Raw genomic sequence first — 21,856 nt, 5'->3', positions numbered from 1 at the left:
TTCCACCTTTAAAAGCACTGTCTCACTTAAGGGTAGATGGTAGATGGGAAGGGTAGATGGGAATTTTTCCTTTTTGGGCTACTTCATCTAATGAAACTTCAACTCTCGGAATGGGCGATCGGCTGTTAATGAGAGGAGGCGTGACTGTTGCTAGCAGAGCCATCCCATGGAAAGTGTTTCTTCCGTCCATTGTGCAAACATCGTAATCTGCATTATCAGCTACATGCTGCACAGCATGTGCTGAGGTAACTCCTGCAAGGCTAGATTCATCATGGACTGATGCACAGCGTTTAAATTTCTGGACTTCAGCATAGGAGGAGCAGAATCCATGGCTGTGTAAAGTGTCAATAAGAAATCTGGACTTGAAATGGTGATCCAGTTGCACTGCTAAGCCTAGTTGCAGTGGACAAATGAGGGTACGCGGGTGAGCTGCTTGAACGATGGAATTGCCATTGGCAAGCACTTCGAAGGAAATATCGGTTCCAACGAATATTTCATCTAAGAACACCATTAGGCTATCAGGTAGAGAGCCTTCCAGCTGTTCTCCAGAAGAAATCTGCTTTGCGGTCATATATGATTCTTTCGGTGCTGGCAGTCCTTTGATATCACGTTTTATAATCTTTGCTGCTGCTCTAATAAGCTTGATTTTCTCACTCTCTTCGTTATTGGTTTTGTCCAAGTAATAAAAATTATGGAGTATCGCTGATACTTTTTCTTTGAATGTCACCACGTCAGCCTTACCGTCAATAGTTGCAAATACTAGCTGGTCACTGAAATATTCCTGAAGCTTGCTCTTTAAGTACTTGTTACAGTACGGTTCAAGGTCTGTCCCATTCAAAGGCTCTCCCATTTTAACAACAAGTTCACTGACTGCATACTGTTCTTCGTCATTTTCTTCGAAAAAAGTAGCCAGCATCAAAAACGCCTGATATCTTTCATCCTGACCTGGCCTCCCCCTTTTTGGACGTTTTTTATCTGGCTCAGTATCTTCGAGTATTCCAAACAGTTCTTGCGTCGCAAATCTGGCTGGAAGGCTCTTATTTAATCGAAACATAGAAGAACAGGCTGCGTGATAAATGGCGTCAACTGCGTGCAGGTCTGACACTGCACATATTTGGCGGAAAACGTTATTTGACCAATCATCATCACGGCTTTTGCACACTGCCTTTATACTCTCTTCAAAGTCTTTAGTCCGAACCTTGTACCACTCGTGTTCTTTTCTGTGGGTAGTGTTGAGATTTATCCTTGTAGTGCAGAAAAAGCAACAATCTTGGAAGTTGAAACTTGGAGTCCGTGATCGGAGTACCACTTTTTCTGCTTCCGTCTTTTCTTGCAAGGTTCGTCGTCTCTCATTCTCAATTTTCGACAGGTATATTTTGTTTGTGAAAGTCTTTCTGCAAGCAACATGGACTTGGTTCCCTGCCTCGACAGAGATGCTGGTACCTCTCGGTTTGCTAGCTTCATTGATCGCCGTAGCTCCTTTTTCTGCCAGTACCGACGATTCTGAGGTGTCTATTGAACGTTCACAAAGGGGACATAAAACTGCAGTCTCAGCCATCTAAAAAAGAGAACTGGGAATAAGTGAGCTGTCGGTGAATGTTACAACAAAAACCCTGATTCTGAACCAAAAAATCTATAGCTAAACCCTTCCCCAGTTCAGATAGGTTACTAAAATGAATGAACTGTCAATCTTATTGAGGGCTGGCGTCGAGTATCATGGGTGCTTTAAGGATTCTTTACCAGGGAAATCTGACAGTCACATCCGCGAAAGGGACCGGCGATAGTCGATAGTACTCTCGCTTCCACTAGAGAAATAGCTTTTTCGTTCCGCTTAGCGGCGTCGACCGTGCTGCACTCTAGCGACTTGTTTGCTGTACTTAAGTTTTCTTCAGACAGATGGCGCTGATAAAATATGTGTCAGAAAAGAGAGGTAGGACGACCGTAGGGTCTTCTTTCCTTTCTATATTTCCTTCCTCTGATTCCTTTCCGCTTCCTAGTAGTTACGTTACAAAAGCATCGGCAAGAAAAACAAACAAAACGCACCTGTGTTAAATCTCTGCTCGGACTCCAAAATACTTTCCATCTGAGGAGTTTTTTGCAGATAGGTGGCTCTACAAGGCTCATCAGACTGAAGCAACTTTGAAAAGAGTGTAAGATCAAGGCATGGTGTAACAGAAAGTGAATATCAGAAGGGACTTTCCAGCTGGTTGAAAATGTCGTCACCAATAAAGCTCGGTAGGAAAAGAAATGGATTCGGAACGCCGGTAGGCTATTTGTTCAGATGGGAAAAAATGAACCGAAAATTTGTGCTCCTCTTCGAAAAATACCCTGTGATCGTGTGTCGCTTAATTTTTTTTTTTTTTTTTTTACTTCAAACAAAAAAAAACAAAAAAAATAATTAAATGATTAAACGTTATATTTATTTCTAATAAAAGAGCACAAAAACAAACGGTTCTTAAAATGGAAACCATCAATAAACTACTTTTCTTTTCACGGTTCCTCATTCTCGGATTCTGGAAATATCTAAAAAATAGGCGCAAAAGACGTGAAAAAAAGGGAATTTCGCAACGGGATGGAGATTTAGAATTTTAATATGTTGTAGAGCTTTCTTATTTGAACACAGTGGTGCAAAAATAATTTCTATACCAATTTTTTCCTGGTTCGACCATTTTTTTTCCGTATCTTTCCCCTACTATAAGCCTATAATTTTGTTTGTTGCCACAGCCGTGTGTTTTTTGTGTGGTAAAAATCTATCTATTTCTCTATGTTCTCCGTGTTTTTAAAATTTTGAAGCTCAAAACTGGCAAACTTAAGACAAAATTGTTGCCCAATAAGATCTTCATTTCCGCCTTTGTTTGCCCTTAATCCTGGCCAAACGGGTAATTAGGCCAAGCCCTAATACCAACATAAAAAAAAGGTTCTTAAAGTGAAGAACTCCCTTATCCCGTGCCATAAACTTTTATCAGTGCATGCAGCTCATACTTTTATCACCTAAGTTATTTGCTCGTAAGCTTGTATATTCATTAGATTATCATTTGACAATACCAGTACAAAATATAGGTTAATCTTACTTACCGCCCTTCCTGCGAGGTTAAACACTCGACACTCAAGGTAAGCGGATTGCCCTGCCAGTGCTGTAATGTTACGATGTGACCTTGGATCAAATCTAGGCTGTGGTCCTTGTCTATCCTGGTTTGGGTCTGACTCACGTCCTTGCAATGGAATAGAATCTTTTCCCTTTGCTATACCAGAACCTAGAAAATAATGGTTTACTTATTGTGCAATCTGGATACTTCAACTACATTTGTTTAAATTACATAAACTTAATGAAGAAACTAATTAAAATTAAAACTTCATTTAAACTAAGACTTCAGTTTTATTATTTTTAGAAATTTGTTGGATTTATTTAAAAATTCAAACATTCAAAAAATGTATTCACTTGTTATGTAACTGAAACTTCTATATTTCAGTTTTGTTATAGAAACAAACGAACGTATATTTTTTCAGTTAAAGATGCTAATTTCTTAAGAATACTAATTACGCAGTTGTAATTTAAAAAAGAATTATATTAGCGATTGTGAAACGTTTTTAATGAAACTCAACTTAAGCTTAAAATAAAATACTTTTTACGTCCAACTTTATACCTTGTTCCTTGTTTCTTGTCTGTTTCTGGTCCTGCAAAACCGTTACAAAGTAGATGGTTGTTGTTGTACAAAAATTGATAAATCTTCAAAATTTATGGCCCGTGTACTTTACAATTGCATATTTTACTCCAAATCTAGTAGACCACAAATCGATTTAAATAAAATTTTCAATATTTTTTTCAAAATTTCAATTCAATCAGACGTCCAAACCATGTTTTTAGTTGCTGGTTACCGGTATATTACCATGTTCAACTCTTAAAATGGGTCATTTTAAGTTTTCATATTGAACTTTATTTCCAATTGAAAAAGAGAAACTTGTTATTTTTTTATTTAATATTAAAAAGAAACTAGTGCCGTATCGGATAACTAAATTTTGCAATCCCAATGTTTGAATCGTATGCCTAAGGAAAGATCCTAAATCTCTTGTCTCTTGCCAAGCACTCGAACATTATCCAGTAAAAATATTCTAAACAAAATTTAATATCTTATAATTTTGATATCTTTAGTTAAATCGCTGCAATTCTAATTAAAAGAAAAAAATGTTGTCATTGAAAATATCTGAAAACTTATCAGTTCTATCACATTAGTGATGACTCTCAAGTAATTTTCAGGAAAGCGATTTTTTTTGGTAAAATAACCTTTTGACACTTATGATATGTTAGAATTAGAAAAATTATCAAGACAGGGATAACACATTATGCAGTTCCTTGATATAAGGAAGTTTACTAGCAATAAGTATGGTTTTCGAAAATTTACGGAAGTTGCTAAAGTAGTGAATTTTAAGAAACAATTTTGTTTAATGGAACTCTATACCAAGAAATTTATGAAAATAAAGGCTTTATTTCACATTATCTGTTATGTACTAATAGTTTTCATTATTGAAGCATTTTGGGTTGTAATTTATATTTTTCAAACGAAAAAGTTTTTCGATTTCTATATGCATTGTAGTTTACTGGAATGTTAAAGAATGTATGGTATACTTTTGTTTAATACGGAGATTTTAGTTTGAAGTGAATACATGGCAGTGTAAATGTTCATTCTGCTCTAAAATGGCTCGAAAAAAAACTTTTTTTAAAGGACTCCAAGCAATATTGCAATATAGGCTTGATTAAATAAAAACAAATTCATTCAATAATAGTTAAATTTGGAAGCATTTTGGAAAAAATGTTCTTGGTATAAATGTATGGTATATGTTAATACTTCAAAGAACTGTGAATTCTTCGCAAAAATAAAAAGCAAAGTTCAAACTTGAAGTATAAAGAAATCGCCCAAGGCAAAAGGATGCCTGTCACTCCATAAAGTTTTACTTATGCTATAACAGATTTCTGTATTCATTTCAGATTTCAACATCTCAGAGAATCCACATTCATGCCTCAAAAGCATGCTTTATGAGAATATTTTCTGGCAGTAAGTCCTCCAGCAAAAATGTCCTCATTAGCGTTCTATTCATATAAGTTTAGCATTTAGCTTTGCAGAAAAATATTGATGCCTAGTGGTACGAATTGCTGACACAGTTTCTTAAGACTGGTCTGGAACATTACTGGGAATGGGGGAGGTCTACCTCATATCACAAACGGGGTCCTTTTAACAATACCCGCAAAAGCTTTACAAAGAAAAGAGTAACTGAAAATTGAAATTTGTCCTTATTTTAATCGAGAACTAGCCAAGTTTCATAGAAGCCTAAAATTTGGGATGCAGTAGGTCAAGTATCAGTAATTTTAATAGTTTTTCAAAATCTTCCATGCTTTGTCTTTTTTAAACTAGAATATATATATATTACCCAATGAGCAGAAATAAAAATTCAAGGTCAGTTCTGGTTCTCATTAAAGTCAGGTCCTTGGTAACGGATCAATGCCCCTTAGTTACTAAAACCAGGATACAAGTTTGCTAATCCCAAAACCCTTTGAAAATTAATAAAGAAATAAAGAAACGATTGTTTTCCCCTGTACATAAAGTGTAGCAATAGCCGCTTACAATACAAAACATAGCCCATTCGACGAATTCATAAAAGCCGTATGAAGAAGATAACAAATGAAAACTGAAGCTTTATAAATGAAAAGTTTTCAGAGAAACCTAAAATTTGAAACACAGTAAGTCAGGGATTATAAATTTTAATAATATTTGAAAGTCTTTATGTATTGTCTTTTCGAAACTAGAGTACAAATTACCGAATGAGCAAAAACGAAATCAAAGTTTAGTTTGGATCCCACTAAAGCTGGGCCTTTGGTACCTGGGTCGATACTCCCTTGCAGCTTAAGCCAAGATACCCGCTTCCTAATTCCAGTACCCTTCGAAAATCAATAAAAAAAAATAAAAAAAATAGAGGACTACTTTCTTCAAAGACTACTTTCTAGCATAACCAAATGTGTAATTCTTATGATTTTACATTATTTATTCTTTGGGATATGCAGGCAATAGATCAACTGAAATGCTTTTTAGTAAGTTGACGTTTTAGTAAAATGTGTTATAGTAATGTGTTAAATGTGTTTACTAATGTGTATAATTGTGTTTTAGATTTAGTAAGTAATGATCCCACTGTTAGAGCAAGAATCATGTCATCTACAATATTTTCTTAATTTTTTGGGTACCTTGATTGTGAATTTGCTGCCCTGGCTTTAGATTCACTGAGACCTGAGCTGGGCATTGAAGAATCGACTTCCAACTTCAGTTGTACCAGGTCAACCACTTGTTGTACTGCACTTCAGTATTTGTATCTAGCCCTTAAATATAGGCCTTTCGACTATATTTACTTAGGAAATTACTAGATTTAAATGTTTTAGGACAGTGACACATCTTCGTTTTCGTTCTTTCGTATTTTTTCGTTCTTTCACATTTTGGTTCATTTTTATATTTCCACTCCCTAATACTCCCTAAATTCAAGAAATCTTAATGAAAACCAGACCATTAGATTCAGCGTATCCGAGAACCCTTTGTAGAAGTTTTAAGCTCCAATCTGCACAAATGTGAAATTTTGTATTTTTAGCCAGAAGTAGGGTCACGGCTGCGCGTTTATTTCTTGTTTTTTTTTCCCCAGAGTGGATCGCATAGAAAAAAATCCTAAATATCGGGCAAGGGCTCATTCGAACGGAAATTAAAAGTTCTAGTGTCTTTTTTTAAGTGACCAACAACATTGGAGGGCAACTGGCCCCCCTCCCACGGCACATTTTTTCACCAAAGTTTTCTGATCAAAATTTTGAGACCGCCATTTTGGTCAGCACAGTTGAAAGATCTAATAACTCTGTGTTTAAGGATGACTTGAACCCACACAGAACCCAGGGGAAAGGTTACAAGCTAGGAACTTTCCCATTGTATACATATAGCATAGGCTATCGGGAAGTATACGGACACTTTTCATAGGGTGGGGTGGGGTTTCTGGCAGAGGGCGGGGGGTTACGTGGGAGGATCTTTCTAAGGAAGAATGTGTTGTGGGGGAAGGGATTTTTCATGAAGGGGGACCTGGATTTCCCTGTATTGTTTAAATAACCAATGTAGCTACCAAAAATTTTAATCAAAGAATTGAAAAAAAGGGAAAAAATGGAATGGCTCTGAAAACACGGAATGAATTAATGACTAACCAGCTTGTACGATTTAATGAATATTTAATTATATTTGAATAATTTAGGAAATTAATCTAATTTTTATTTTTATAAAAATGTAATTTTAATTCAATATAATTTTTTTTTTTTTATAACGTTAAGGAAATGGAAGGCCATTTCATATTTATTTCAGATGTCTTTTCTGTTATAAGTATTTTGTTTAATGTAGGAAAATGTGATTTATCCCTTTTAGTTCACCTGCTTCAATTTCGTCTCATTGTGTTATTTTTCTTACCACTTTTTGCAGGCTGTGCTCGATGGCTTGGTATATGTCTAACTAATAATGTTCCGACGGCGCTGATCCTAGTAAAAAATAAAAAAGAGGTTTTTTCTTAGTAAAAAACTATGGTAAAAAATGTGTTAAAGATATTATATACTATCTTTATAAACTATCTTTATAGCACTAATTGTATATATATATATATATATATATATATATATATATATATACACACACACACATCACACACACACACACACACACACACACACTCACACACACACACACACACACACACTATATATATATATATATATATATATATATATATATATATATATATATATATATATATATATATATATATATATATATATATATATATATATATATATATATATATATATATATATATATATATATATATATATATATATATATATATATATATATATATATATATATATATATATATATATATATATATATATATATATATATATATATATATATATATATATATATATATATATATATATATATATATATATATAAAAGATCTAGATAGGTTAAAAGTCGGAAAAAATTCGTTAAGAGCCTTAATTTTAGTTTTTGCAAATGACCTCATGTACTGTATTAGTACGTCATTTAAGTATTTCTTATGACATCATATATGACATCATATAAGCATTTTCATACATGATGTCATGCATAGCATAAATAAGATTGTTGAGTTTCCAATGCATCAGTGATTTATGTAATATAATGTCTGTTGGAAGGCCCACAAAACGAAAATATGCAGTTGCAGTTACTGTAAATGATGATTCTTTGGAACCAGCATCTGAACTATGAAACGTGATAAGATGTGAAAATCGACAACCTGGACCATCAATTGCGACAACACCAATACGGGCAGCTAAAGCAAAGACCATTGCTAAATTGTCTGAAGTAATCAAAATCTGAAACCATGTCAAAAATGGAAACGAAGAGCAAAGACACGGGCGGTTGGAAGATATGGAAAACGACAATTAGAGCGTTTCAAAAACATAAATGAAGAGGAAAGACACACGCGGTTAGAAGACATGCGACACCAAGCATGTGAGCGATTCGAAAAATGAAAATGAAAAGTAAATACACACGTGGTTAGAAGCACAGCGGTGGCGTTTCAAAAATGAGAATGAAGAGAAAAGACACATGCGGCTAGAAGACATGCAACACCAAACATATGAGCAAGTCAAAAATGAAAATGAAGAGCAAAGAGGCACGGGGTTAGAAGACATGTGACACCTAGCATCTGAACGAGTCAATAAAAATCAACCTGGACAGAGAGAATCAAAACATGTCAAAATTGAAAATGATAGCGATGATGGTTAGTTTTGGGAATTTGACAGGGATATGGTCATCAATGCCTACCATACCTTTGTTAAAAAAATTTGGCAATATACATTTCATAATAAAAAAAGACAAGCCGAGGTAAAACAAACCAAACAAATTGAAAATGATAGCGATGATGATTGAGTTTTGAATTTGACATGGATAAGGTCATCAATGTCTACCATACCTTTAAAAAATCAAAAACCTGGACTAGCTAATTCATTGGAAGAAAAAAGAGTTTTTGTCCCACCACCTGAACAATTAAAAGAAACAAAGGTTTGGCAATATGTCTTTCATAATGACAAACGACGTAATTTTACAAAGACACTTCTTCTAATTTAAGGTATATTTGGACGTCATGACAACAAGAAAAGGCTCAAATTGTCTGCGTTTAGAAGACAATCGACAGTAAGGATTCATTTATAGAAGCCTGCCACGTGCCAAGTTCCAGGGCCGTGTGGCAAAGCCACCGTGCTCCCGGTACTATATATATATATATATATATATATATATATATATATATATATATATATATATATATATATATATATATATATATATATATATATATATATATATATATATATATATATATATATATATATATATATATATATATATATATATATATATATATATATATATATAATTACTACATTTAAACGTATTAGGCTCGTATTTATACTAGACTCTACGGCAGTGCAAAAAGTTGGAAGACTTTTAAATAATTGTTTTTGCATTAAAAACTATGAGCGAATATTTTTACTTTTGAAACTTTGAACTTTTTTACTTCACTTTAAGCTATTTTGAAACTTTAATCAATTATCCGTAATCATTCTGTCATTTGTATTGAGTGTACCAAGGACTTCAAACATAAGGACTTCTTAGCTCCTAGACCCATTTAGGTCTGTTCCTGCTTAAAAACTGCGGTTTTTCCATATTTTTCTTTTGGTTGTTTAAATTTATTAACGTTTTAGGACAGTGCCACATTTTCGTCGGTTTTACCAAATTGTAACGTGAAAACAAATAATCGTTTAAATTTCACACTGCTTTGCATCTGTAGAAATTTAAACATTAGCAATCTAAACTAAGCAATTCGAAGGTAAGCAGCATCTTCTTAAAATGATTGCTGCTATCTGTTTTTTGCTTATTCTCGGCTAAATATTATTCACCCACGTTTTCTTCTTCTTTTTCTGGTGGTCTGGCAAAAAAATAGCATATTGAGATCTTTTTCATTCAAAAATTGAATTCCCGATCCTTCCAGGTTAACATACATTTGGTTTTTCAAACTGTTATTTAACAAGCTCAAACGATCAGATTTAATTCTCACTGTCCTTGGAATTTTAAGGTATTCTTTTAATTCTTAAGAATGTTAACGCAAGTAGTATCTAGATGAGTCACTTTAAATTTTATAAGTTTCGTCTTTATCTTACACCTTGACCAAAAAACGATTTCTTACGAATTTTTTTCGGCGTTTTCAAGAATTTTAAACTTAGAGATGTAGCATAGAAAATTTTCAGTCAAGGCTGAGGTGGGATTATATTGTCATCAGGATCTCATCCAATATCTCAGTTGATTATATATTTTTCTCTTGTAGTTTTTAATGGACGTCACTTAACCGTAACTTACAATTGTTCTGAAACAATTACTAATTAATTGATTGCACCCAGAAAGATTCACAATTTCAAAATATTCCCACAATCTGAGGAAAAGAGGCAAAATCAATATTCATTGCATTAATTGCTATACACCGTAATCATAAAAAGGGATATGTCTCTAGTTACAAAATTGCGAACTAGCATACTAGGTTATTCTACTAAGCATAGAATTCTAGAAATTAATGGCTTTATTGGCACCGCCAATGTAAAATAGGGTGCCGATTTATCACAAGGATATCTCCATTTCTTGGTTTTATTTTTCTTTCCTTTTTTTAATGTTTTAAATTTCTGTTAGAGTTCCTAACAAACATTCTCTGCTCAATTCATTAAAAGCTTTAACTTCATAAGATTTACAGGTTAATATCCTCAAAAGAAAAAATTCTGGGAACTAATTTAAGTGGCCTAGGAAACTTTCCCATTAGAAGAAAAGGCTTTTTAAAGTCAACTGTCTAACCTTTCTTTGATCTCTTATAAGCAGGAAAGCAATGAAAGTTATTTATTTGGCCACTAGACAGCTGTTTTTCAGTCTGAATTTTCTGAATCGTGTGGTGAAAAAACTTTTCTTCTTAGTGCTGACTTTTCGGCCATTAGGAGTTAATATTTAGTGCTCTGGCAACGCTTTATTTTTGTTCCAAAAAATCATTGGGAATCATGGTTTAAGATTCAATTGGATTTTTTTTTGTTTTCTCTGAACCATGAACTCACGGGAATGTGGGACTGGGAATCACGTTTGTTATTTTGAATTACTGTAGCTTAAAACAAGATTAACGTTAAAAGATACATTCTAAGACAATATGGTCTCGGTAAAATCACGGAAAATAACAATGGCATGCAGCTAAGGACAGGGGCGGATCTAGAGTACATTAAAAAAAAGAGCGAAAAACAGAGAAAAAACAATGGATAAGGGAGCCAGAAAAATATTAGGGGGGAGGCTGGATCTGCCATTGACTAAGAAAGGTTTTTTCAGCCATCTAACTAATATTTGAGAAAAAAAATACAATATTTTTCCTGCTAGAAAAACATTGAAGACCTAAAATGCAAACAAAAGCAAAGCCGCAGACGAAAAGAAAAAATCTGTTGTAAATAAAAGCCTTGCTGTGAAGCAAAAAGGAGTGAACTAACACCTTAAAATTAACTACTTCATATGCTCTAACTACTTTTCAGTGCAACACATGAAGGGCGACTGAAGACAAAATCAAAGAGGTTCCAACACAGGCTTTCAATTGAAAATGTTTTCTCGCCACCCGTTCGGGGGTGGTAAGGGGGGGGCAGTTGCCCCCCTCCCCAATAATTTGAAGAAAACATATTATATAGCCCATGCCCCTTGACTCTCTGCATGTGGAACTTTTTTGCCCCCTCAATAAAAATGCTGGAGCTACGCCCCTGGCTCTTAACCTAGCTAATCTTACATTCTGTTTCCAAGTACTTTACTGTTTTTAATTTTATTTTCTTGAGGCAAAAAAAGATAGGATTTACGTTCGATTCCAGAAAACCTTCCTTCACATTCTTCCGCATCTCAATTGAGTGCATATTCTCTATTGAACGTGTTTTATCTTTATTTTTTTTTGCTTAAAGCTAAAGCTGAACTTTTTTTCAAGACTGTCTAATATAGAAGATAAGCTTCCCTTCTGGGTTAATGTATGGTTTATCATAAACTAAAACGAGGCAAAGTTAATAAAAAACCTAAAAGCAAGTTATTTCTATGATTGAAAATGACTGCTGAAAATTTTCCCCATTTGTGTAGGTTTATGCACAATTAGTATTTTACTGAAAACATAATTCCCATGCAGGGAAAGATAAGAATGATATTTTAATAGCAGAAAATTCATTAAGTAACGAGCAGAAACTAACAGAAATGTTTACAAGAGAATCGATAGTGTTCCACTAGCCATTATATCGAAAAAGTAAACAGTCAGTCATTAAGCATCTTATAAAAGTACTAGCCTAATCTTTAAGGTAACTTTTTATCACAAACAGTAACACTAATAGCAAATAAAATTTTAAGCTGTAATAATGTATCTCAGTCTGATTCAACAACGCTACCGTTTAGTGGCTTATTTTTCTGTAAAAATAATCATGAATTACGAATTTTAAATCTTAAGAGAGGATTCATGGGATAGGGGTTATTTTTCAAAAATACTCCTGGATTGAAATGTCATCACCAAATGCTTTATCTTTCTACTCGTACTGTCTAAAACCCTTTTACTATGTTCGGTTTTCAGTAAAGTGATTGTTTTGTATAATCTAAACATTATGAAAATATTAGAAGTCAGTTTATTTGCAATAACTTTCTAAATATGTTACTTAGGGCTAAAGACAATATTTTTTTATTATTCAAGTTTTAATTTAAATATTAAGTTTAATCAGACAAATTTGGTCTTTTAGGGTGAATTACTTCCATGATGGAAAAATGTTTGGTACTAACGAATTTCAAGCTTTTACAGTACAACAGTAGAGAGGGAGGTGCTACTCGTGTCACCCACCCCTGCTGCCACTTACAACTTTTTTTAACACCATATATGGGCATAGAACCACGTGGTTTATGGTTTTTGTCAGTGAGAATGAAAAACAGGAATTTTGTCACATTTATGTCTGTTTTCATGGATGGTTATGTGTGTGGGTCGATTTATTTGATGTTTTTCATGGATGTTTAATGGTTTTTGTCAGTGAGAATGAAAAAACAGGAACTTTGTCACATTTATGTCTGTTTTTATGGATTTTGTCAGTGAGACTTTGAAAAACAGGAACTTTGTCCCGTTCATGGATTATTGAGTCTAATGGGGGCAGGTCAATGACACTTCCTTCTTGTTGTTGCTCTCAGCGAATGTCATGGTGTCCAGAAATAGTATTTGTTGTTGTGGATAAAATTGTTCAATGTTATGAGTTTTCCAGAAACAGTTAGATCACCTGTTTCCTTCTCAACCAATCAGCGAGTCGGTTACATCCCCCTTCTCAACCAATCAGAGGGCTTGTTACATATGGTTTTCCCCGTTACATAACAATTCGCCCTTGAGATTTTGTATATAACGGACATGCAATGTAATTAAATTATCAGAAAGTATTTTGACATAGTGTAAACAACAAGAATGGATAGAACCATTAAAATAATTGATGAGCTTGAGGCCTTGGCAGCCGCAATTAGTAAAGTAAGTGCATTTTCATTTTCAAACGAATTTTCCTTGGACATCCTCCAGTATATTCAGCTAAAACATAAATATATTCCTTTACCCCAAACCCCTCACTCCCCCCCCCTCCACCAAACCATACAAACATCATTATAATCAATGGAAAACATAAAATATATTCTTTTTACCCTAACCCCCTCCCACACTGTTTTACAATCCCAAATTCTCGCAAAAAGAAATAATTATCCTCTCGTTAAATTTTGGCTTTTCTCAATAGTAATCTTTTCACTAACTGAGACATCCATCGCTCTTTTGTTATTAGCCCGCTCTGGTCTGACACAAGGCTCTCCGGCGCGAGGCCTATAATTAGCTCTGACCCTTTTTAAAGCATTTCCCGCTCGTTAGCAGTTTAGTTTCCAAAGATTTCACAGATTCAAAAGGACGCGACTAAAAACATGTTTTTATTTATTGGATAACTGAAAAAGAACCATAGCTCAGATCAATGCTTCAATGTTTGATTAAATATTCACATTTTCAACGTTTAGTATTCGGGGGGATTTTCTTCAAACAAACTAGACCGGCTTTTGAACGGCCCAGTGAGCCGTAATTCTCAGAGTCAAAAGGATGCGATATCTTTCGGTGGGGGGAGGGGTATTTTTCCATGTCTTTTCTCAGGGATATTTTCCGTGGGGATTATTTTCCTCGGGGTGTTTTTTCTGGGGGTAGGATAAATACCAGCTATCGTAAAAGGATATGGAAAGATAAAAAATACCGTTAATACTTTAAATGCATCAAACAAGGCATGCTCAATGCAGATTAAACCACAAAAGAACAGAAACACCTAAAAATAAGAAATTATGCCGACTTATATCGACTGGATTTTGAACGGCTCAGTGAGCCTTAATTCTCAGATTCAAAAGTATGAGCTATCTTTCGGTGGGGGGAGGGGATCTATTTCAATATCTTGTCTCAGGGATATTTTACGTGGGGATTATTTTCCTCGGGGTGTTTTTTCTGGGGGTAGGTTAAATACCAGCTATCGTAAAAGGATATGGAAAGATAAAAAATATCTTTAATACTTTAAATGCATCAAACAAGGCATGCTCAATGCAGAATTAAACCAGACAAGAACAGAAACGCCTAAAAATAAGAAATTAGGCTGGCTTATATAGTCCAGCTTTTGAACGGCTCAGTGAGCCGTAATTCACAGATTCAAAAGGATGCGATATCTTTCGGGGGGGGGCGGGGATATTTTTCCATGTCTTGTCTCCGGGAAATTGGCCGGGGGGGTTATGGTCCTCGGGGTGTTTTTTTTCGGGGGGTGGGGAAAATACCAGCTATCGTAATAGGATATGGAAAGATAAAAAATACCATTAATACTTTCAATGCATCAAAAAAGGCATGCTCAGTGCAGATTAAAACCAGAAAAGAACAGAAATGCCTAAAAATAAGAAATTAGGCTGACTTATATAGGCTGAATTTTGAACGGCTCAGTGAGCCGTAATTCTTCTTTCTCAGATTCAAAAAAAGGATGCGACTAGTATATTTCACGAAATTTTTTACGTTGTGCTTTCTTAGTGATAAATGCTTTTCTAGACAAAATTATGGTTAGGTTATGAGTACTAACTTTCTTTCTGTAAAAAGGGGCAAATTATTTCAATACTAACTTTTTTCTCTTCTTTTTAAGGCCAATTAAGAAGAATGTCTGTCACCGCCACCCGCTAAGAAAGCGAGGGCCAATAATGCTCCCCCTGCGAAGGCGACAGTTGTGCAGTATAGTCGCTGACCGAAGCCCCCCAAATACACTGGCCAATCCAACCTTCATATCGACTATTCAAGACCGACGCTGCCTGTACAAGCCGCAGCCCAATTTGTACAAGAATGTAACGCCACCGGTCCCTCCACCCTCCAAGATACAATGCCTGGTCCTTCGGGCACCCAAGCCCAGACGGATTATGCAAATGTAAGCATTTTTCCTACCTATCAATTTCTTCCAATGTTTTTTCTTTTTCAATCCCAATATAAACTTATCTCTGCGAGATATTAAAATATTAACCCCTCGCCCGCAACCATTGTTTTAAATTTCTCTCCCCCAGAGATATCTAATGTAATTTTTTTTGCAAAGAAACCGCTCTTTTCTAATCTTTGCTATCGCTTCGATATCACATAAGCGAATATTTTTAGGTAATTTTCTAGTTTACTGCTAATGCTCACCATTTAAAACTCAAAATGCTATTTTCCACAATTGAATATTATAGTTTTAAGTGGCCTTCCAACAATCGATTCACTTCATCACAGTAAAATTATGTCAGAGATGTTAAAGGACATTGTTCCCCCTTTTAAATCAGGTCACTGTTATCGCATACATTCAGCAGTCTGCTGAATCGGCTCGTAGTGAAGCCGAAAAGGGATACTATATCCCGGACATAATTTCCTCACAGAAAACTGCCTTTGCGTTATAAACTGCCTTTTTATTTAAACACAATTTTCTATGAGGAGGATATCAAGTAAAGACCACGGTTTTTTCAAAATCTGATTAGTTTCTACCCATTTCTTACATCTTTTCGCTTTTCGCTTTTTTTCAACACTGTAAAATTAAAATTCATAGATTTTAAAAGATGTTTTTTCCCACACTCAATTTGTGTTGGACAGAGATTATAGCATTGCAATCTCTTACACATAGGCGTAATTCTAATTTGCGTAACGATTGTCTAGATCAACTTGCCAAGATTTTGAATGGAGAGACATTCCTGAATAAGAATTAACGGTTCTCGAATTTAATTGTACTTTTTCTCAGAGAATACGCTTGGAAACAGAACAGACACGAGATTAAAAATAATCTAGGCTCATTAGGAGTCCTAGACAACCTGTACGGGGAGTAGACGAAACGACTTATGACGCCTAATAATACGGTTTTTGGGACATTGTGTAACTCGTTGGGAGTCACGGAGGCCGGAACGCACCGATGCATCCGGAAAGTGCTGTTGGGCAAGGTTAGGGAAGCATTAGGGTAATCGCCACAGGCCCGAGAAGTACCAAAAGTCAGGGACGCGCCGCAGGGATGCGCTGCGGGCCAGAGAAGCACTACAGGATGCGCTGTGGCTCCGAAAAGCGCCGAAAAAAAAAAATAAAATTAGTAGGGCTGATTTGAACACTTTGAAAATAAGCTATTTTTTTTTTGAACAAAATCAAATTGCAGCCTTCCATGTAAAGCAGTGTTTTAGATTGTATTTATCTTATATTAAGTTGGATTTTCTTTCAGTTGAATAAACCAAATGCGACTATGCTCATACTGCTGCTACTACTACTACTAAGCACTGACTTTAAATAATAATTCAAAATTTAAAAGCAGTAGGGATGATTTGAACACTTTGAAAATAAGATATTTTTTCATTTATAGTTTGGACGACCATTGGTCACCTACTCTCCGTCCAGTGAAGAAGGGGAGGAACCACTTCTAACACCACCAGTGGAGTTTCAGGACAACGAAATCATTAACTCTATTGAAGTACCTTTCGATATTGACGAGTTTATAGCTGATTTTTTAAAAGTAGATAGTAGCACAGTTGAGCTGGTAGACATGAGCCCAAATACTCTACAAATTTTAGATGATTTCACAGGGAACCCTCCTCCCACTGATTACCCACTTCAAACAACTGAAGTGGAGCAGAGTCCAAATATTGTTGAACAACTGGGGGGAGGGGGTACATCTTTCCCCGATTTTCAATTGTCGAATGTAATTTTAAATAATATAGTTGTTTTCACTTCAACGTGTGGGGATCCCATTCTTACCCTTCTGGGGGGAAATAGTGTTTTTGCTCCAGGAGAAAGTCTGCATGTAGCTGGGGATAAAATTCATGCACTACTGGAGAACCAACTTCAATTGTGGGGGCGTAGGAATTCAGTTAAGGTGTCTATTGTTGGAAAAGTTTTTTATTTGAGCGAGGGAAAAAGTGAGGTTTACTATCATTAAGTACAGTCCGAGATGCGTTTGGTTTATTCGAATTTGGAAAATTTTGAGGGAGTTTTTAGTGATTGGGTAGGACAAATTATAGCGCATCTCGAGAACTATAACGAAAATGGAAGTGGCTCTGTAGTTTTATTTGTTGAAAATTTAAGTGTTAATGTATGTAAAATAAAGAAAGATTTTAGTTTACGAGGGGGGGCGTTTTACGAGAGTGATAATGTTTTAAAATGTCATCATGATATAGCGTGTTGTCCAGAGATTAATTAGATTGATCTTGAGATATGTCAAATGTGTTTACGGTGTTCGGTCATAATCTCAGCAGACGAGAATCGAAATCGTCGCGAAACTAGGAAGACTGTATACGTATGGGGTATACATGGGAAGGACGGCTCGGTTTTCTCAGATGTATATTTTTCTTGTTTAGAAGAGAAATATCCAGTGACACTTAGATCTATTGATATTTTTGAAAGGGCTAATGCCCATTTAAATATCGGCGTTACTGTGGTATAATACGAAACAGAATTTAAAGATGGAACTCGTTCTAAAAAGAAGGGGGTGGTCTTCCCCGTAAGGGGCCCGTCAGTTGATTTGGTTAAACACTGGATTTGGTTGCTTTACACACCGCCTAGTGAACCGAACACAATCGGTCATTTTAACCCTATCACTGACATTAGTAGAGTTCTGGGGGGTGGTAAGCATAGGGGGGAACGTTTCTACTGTCCAACATGCCTATCTAGATTCCGTAGTGATATAAAACTATGGGGTCACATGAAGCATTGTAGACAGCATGGATATCAGACAGTGGAAACGGTTTCAGGGGATAGGGCCATTCTAAGATTCAAAAATTGCCAGAACACCCTCCTCCAGTACAACAAAATATCATTAGGCTGTGAAGCTAAGGTAGTGAATATGAACGATCCACAGTTTACAAACCGTATCAAAGAATACCAGGCCATTGCAGTGTCCTATGCACTTGCGCAAAGAGACAGTTCTAACACCATGTAGCTGTTGGAAATAGTAGAAACATTGGATGAGAATGAGTGCATGGTCAAGGCACTGACCAAACTGATTGGCACGGCTAATAGTGCTATTTCTCGTTGGATAAATAAGCTTTAGCCATTGGTGTGTTCCGCAGTGTATTATATCACTATTAAAAATACAAAATGTTTGGGGTTTGGTAAGGGATGGTTGGTAGAGGAGGATCAGGGGACTAAAGGGAAGCGCGGGGGGCGGGGGACCTACAGAGATCATAATCATTTGTGACAGGAAATCTCATCTGGGGGTAGTAATTTTAGGGGGGTCGCGCATCAATCGTGTAATTTAAACGTTAGCCAGCAGTTTTTTATCCCAGTTTTTATCCACAACTCTAATTATGACTTAAAATTTATTTTACCGGCACTGGCACGTATGCAGAGGGAGGGAGGGGGAGTAGATTGTCCATGGGTGAATAATTCTTTTACCTACAACATTATTCCCAAATCAGCTGAGAAGCTATTGCTTCTCGAACTGAAATGCCAGGTAGTGGATAATGGGCATACGTGTTGGAATAAAATCAGGTTTTTAGATTCTTTTAGTTTTTTTCCCAAGGCATTGAGTCAATTGATTCAAGTGCAAAAAAGCGACAATTTTGATAGCTTTCCCTTGCTTAAACAGCACTTTCCAGACGGTGAAATGTATGACCTGTTGACCTGCAAAGGTATATATGCATACGAGTATTACTGTTCTGGCGCACGCTTAAGTGAGGTGAAACTACCTCCAATTGAAGCTTTTCACAATTCACTGACCGACAGTGAATGCACAGTCGAGGATTATGAGTTTGCCAAGACAGTATGGTCAAAGGGGGGTTGTAAAAATGGGTCGGATTATTGTAGACTGTACTTGGCCAGTGACGTTCTTACTCTGTTGGATATAGTCTGTAAGAATACAGACCAAATCTATTCAGAGTTCGGGTTAGATATAGGCTATTATTTTTCTACACCCCATTTAGAAATAGACTTAATTTGGAAATCTAGTATGGAGTAAATAGGCCTAAGCACCAACGTAGATCAGCACCTTTTTGTAGAGTTTTTAATGAGGGAAGGGTCGACTTTTCATGGGGACTGCAGCTAATCGATTAATCCAAGCGGGGAAAACACCGGTATAAAGTCAAATGTAGTGTTCTTGGACATGAACTCATTGTACCCCTCGGCAATGTCTCACTACTCTTTGCCGTGTGGGAACTATCAATGGCTTGAGAATCCTTGTGAGTTCCCCGACATTACCACCGTCGAGGACAATGGGCCACAAGGATGGTTCTTTGAAATTGACGGTCACATTCCGCTGGCGCTTCACGACTCAGTCAAAGATTTTGTTTTTCCCTGTATCAATCGGCCGGTGAGCAGGGACTCGCTGAGCCCCTACAATCGTTCATTGGTTGAGGATATGGGGATGCACTGGACCCCCTCTAAACAGAAACTGATTGCTGATTAGGACCCTAAGGAGAATATCATTGTTCACCATGTGCTTTTGCACTGGATGGTGAGCAATGGCTTCAAAATCACTAAAATACATAGGGTCCTACAGTTCAATCAGCGACCATACTTGAAAACGTTTATCGATACTTTTGTCAATAAAAGCTCTAGGGCAAACTCAAAGGTGGAGAAGGAAATGTACAAGCTCATCCTAAATTCAGCGCTTGGCAAAATGTGTGAAAGCGTTCGTAATAGATCTCGCTGCGACGTCGTGACTGACCCTCTAGAGTGTGCACAAATTATTGCCAAACCTAATTTCACATCATTCACGAGCATAGAGGTCGGCATGGTTCTTCTACACAGGCAAAAGCGAAATGTAGTACTGAACAAGAATATTGCAGGAGGCAGTTCAGTCCTAGAAATTTCAAAAAAGCTCATGTTGTCGTTCTTTTACAATGTGTGCAAGGTGCAATGGCCACGGGAGGGGGATGTTCAAGTTTACTATGGGGATACAGATTCTCTGCTGTTAAAGGTAAATGGGACCGACGATTTATTGGGTGATTTAGAAAAGGGGGAATACATCAGCTCGCAGATGGATTTCACCAACTGGAATCCATCCCTCTACCCCAAGCTGGTGAAACGTCAAGCCCCCAACTAACTATTAATGTTAAAATCAGAGACGGGGAGTGATTTGATATCCAGGGGGTGTTCCCGGGCCCCAAAGTTTATTGCGTTGAAACTCATAGTGGGGATGAAAAGAAGGCGTGTAAAGGGGTGCCTACACATTTTGTAAAGAGCAATTTCAACATGAGCGTGTACAGAGACTGTGTAGAAAGTAGCCTAGTGCCGAGAGCACAAGTGCTTGCAATTCGCTCTCTACAGTATAGAAATTATACTGTGAGAGTGGAAAAAAATGCAATGTCGTGTATATCTGACAAAGTCTATGTGCTCGAGAATGGTGTGACTGTCCTACCCCATGGCCACTACCGTATTTCAGACCGAGTTGAATGCATAGACTATCGCAATCAACTTGGTCTGGATAAATTAACCTAACCAACTAACCACCACCACTCAACCTGTTCATAAATTAACCTAACCTCAACTAACCCAACCACTAACCTATAGCAGCCGCAGTGATGACAACTATTATTTTTCCACCGCGGTTCCCGGGGGTGGGGACCCTTCCCGCGGCCGCCCAGGGGGGGGGGGGGGGTCCCGCCCGCGGCCGGCCTTTGACCCCATGGCCCGGGGGGGGGGTTCTCCTTTTAAATTCATAATGTTCAACTGTGCTATTGTTCCAAGTGTATTTTCTGTTGTACAAAAAGTGTTGTATAGAAAAGTGTTGTACAAAGATGTTGTACAGAAAAGTGTTGTACAGAAAAGTGTTTAAAGACAATAAGTGTTTATTATAAAGTGTTATCATTGCCGAGTTCATGTTGAACAAATAGAGTTTTCATGTTGACCAAGTGTCATGTTGAACAAGTGTTCTAATATTGCTGTAATAAATGCTGCCATGAAATATTGTTTTTGTTGTTGTTCTTGAATAGATAGATCTATGGGGAAAATTACTTCTTATTCATTGAGCACATATGATTTACAGTTAGTCATTGTCCGAGTGTTGTCAACAGAATGAATCAATATAAAACACCCTTCAGATCATTTCTGTGTGGGCCGTCAATGTCGGTGAAAACAACACTGTTAACTAAAATAATTCAAAATTGCGATAAAATGTTTTTGGAGAAGCAAAAAAAAATCTTATAGTGCTATAGTATTTGGCAAGAGTCCTATGATAAAATAAAAGCGATTGCCACAACCATACCAT

At 36.3% G+C, this 21,856-nt stretch overlaps 1 protein-coding gene across 1 annotated transcript in view; it reads right to left on the bottom strand.

Moving 5' to 3' along the window:
• Positions 1–21,856, bottom strand: part of LOC148942949 (zwei Ig domain protein zig-8-like) — a 137,062-nt gene that overhangs the window by 67,462 nt on the left and 47,744 nt on the right. Inside the window, exon 3 of the mRNA XM_089102705.1 lies at positions 3,076–3,254. Coding sequence (XP_088958831.1) covers positions 3,076–3,254 — 179 coding nt within the window. The remainder of the gene's footprint in view (positions 1–3,075; positions 3,255–21,856) is intronic.

Source organism: Artemia sp. Qi Xiang Cuo, chromosome 16 (assembly GCF_049724085.1).
Source record: "Artemia sp. Qi Xiang Cuo chromosome 16, ASM4972408v1, whole genome shotgun sequence".
NCBI lineage: Eukaryota > Metazoa > Arthropoda > Branchiopoda > Anostraca > Artemiidae > Artemia > Artemia sp. Qi Xiang Cuo.
This window is presented reverse-complemented; position numbering and strand designations above follow the sequence as displayed.